Source organism: Diaphorina citri, unplaced genomic scaffold, assembly GCF_000475195.1.
Source record: "Diaphorina citri unplaced genomic scaffold, Diaci psyllid genome assembly version 1.1 scaffold10735, whole genome shotgun sequence".
NCBI lineage: Eukaryota > Metazoa > Arthropoda > Insecta > Hemiptera > Psyllidae > Diaphorina > Diaphorina citri.
In genome coordinates, this window is record NW_007388109.1 from 1 (window position 1) to 1,836 (window position 1,836).

The following is a 1,836-nucleotide window of genomic DNA, read 5'->3' on the forward strand; positions in this document are numbered from 1 at the left end:
AATAATCATAATAAAAGAAATAATAAAAAATAAAAGTAATCAAGGTGTTTATATGGCTCTATCTGTAAAATATGTTCCCTATAATATGTCAAAATATACAAGACCTTGTTTAGACTACCGGTTTAAAGGGACTTTTTAGTCTCATTCGAGCATATTATATTCTACCGCTTTCCTCCAGATGTCCAAACTAGTCGCCAACGAGATTCTCAATCGGTCCAATATGTCGCAACGGGTACACGTCATAGAGAAGTGGATAGCGGTGGCGGATATCTTGAAATGTTTGAACAACTTCAATGGCGTCCTGACGATCATTTCCGCCATGAACAACTCGAGTGTATTCCGCCTCAAGAAGACCTGGGACAAGGTGTCGAAAACGGTAAGGCCAGCCACTCTCTATTAGGTTCAGGTAGACCAGACCTTTTCAGGTCTACCTGATAGGCCAGCCATTCACTATCAGGTATTGGGTAGGTCTAACAGGCCTGACAGGACTAATCAGATGTACCTGATGGTGAGTGGCTGGCCTAAGGAAACGAAATATGAACAGTTTGTAGGGATAATTACAAACGCCGACCCCTTTTGGAATGGAGAAAGTCAAAGATATCGAATAGACTATACGTAACCTTACGCCATCGCCAGCAGTAGAGGAAGTAATGCCAAGGTTCAAGACAGTATTTCATACATTCCTTTGGAAATAAAAGTTAGTTGGGCCTTCAGGAGCAAACCATTTTCTTCTATTCTACTTTTATCCGCCGACCCCTTTTGGAATGGAGAAAGTCAAAGATATCGAATAGGCCATACGTAACCTTACGCCATCGCCAGCAGTAGAGGAAGTAATGCCAAAGTTCAAGACAGTATTTCATAGGTACATTCCTTTGGAAATAAAATTTAGGTGGGCCTTCAGGAGCAAACCATTTTCTTCTATTCTACTTTTATTTAATTTATTTTCTTATTTTTCTAACGGTTAGGTATATTAGAAATTTTAAAATCCAATCTATTCAATATCCCACTTTTTCAGACCAAACAAACGTACGACAAACTCCGGCAAGTTGTGGACGCCGAGGAGAAGTTTCACAATCTGAAGTCCAAACTGCAACACTGCGATCCACCCTGCATCCCCTATCTGGGCATGTACCTCACCGAGTTAGCAACACTGGACGAAGTGTATCCCACTTTTACGAAGGAGGGAGAAACCAATCTGGTGTACTTCACCAAAATCCGGCGGGTAAGTGTGGAATATTAATCTAGAATCGTCTGGCTAGGGGACGTTAAACAGAGATTAGACTAGCGCCTGGCTGTGAGACTACAGGGAGGAGAACAGCTAACTCTAACCAGCCTAGCTAGCTGGCAGTTTCAAAGGGTTCTTCCTGCTTTTAAAGAATAAGCACGAGTCCACAAGATAATTGATTGTGGTTCAGGACGAGCCTATGAAACATGGCTAGAGACCATCACCCCGGTGTATGGCAGATGTAAATTGTATGTAATGAGTGTTATCAATAAAATAAAATTCGATTGAATTGAATTGAATTAAGATACAAAAAGATATCTTTTCTTTACTCTGCCAACACCATTCAGCGAAAGCTAAAGCCGCTACAACAACAATAACAACAACATTAATCTAGAGTAGAATAGAAAATACCTTATTTATCCTGCTCGAATGAGAGAGTTATGAATCTCATGGAATTTTGAGGTCTCCTTCTTTCTTGTATCTTTGTATATTCTCTCCTTACAGATGGCCAATACTATTCGAGACATCACCCAATATCAGAACACGCCATACAAGATCGAATACAACCCCAAGGTTGCCAACTACATCCTGGACACCTCTTGGATCATCGA

At 40.7% G+C, this 1,836-nt stretch overlaps 1 protein-coding gene across 1 annotated transcript; it reads left to right on the forward strand.

Annotated features, from left to right (window-relative positions):
* Positions 1–178: 178 nt before the first annotated feature.
* On the forward strand, positions 179–1,798 carry LOC103522730 (ras-specific guanine nucleotide-releasing factor 2-like; the record flags this gene model as incomplete). The annotated part of the gene is made up of 3 exons (XM_008487824.1): positions 179–376; positions 1,016–1,222; positions 1,730–1,798. Coding segments are annotated over 3 exons (474 nt in total), but the record flags the coding sequence as incomplete, so codon positions are not given.
* Positions 1,799–1,836: the final 38 nt, after the last annotated feature.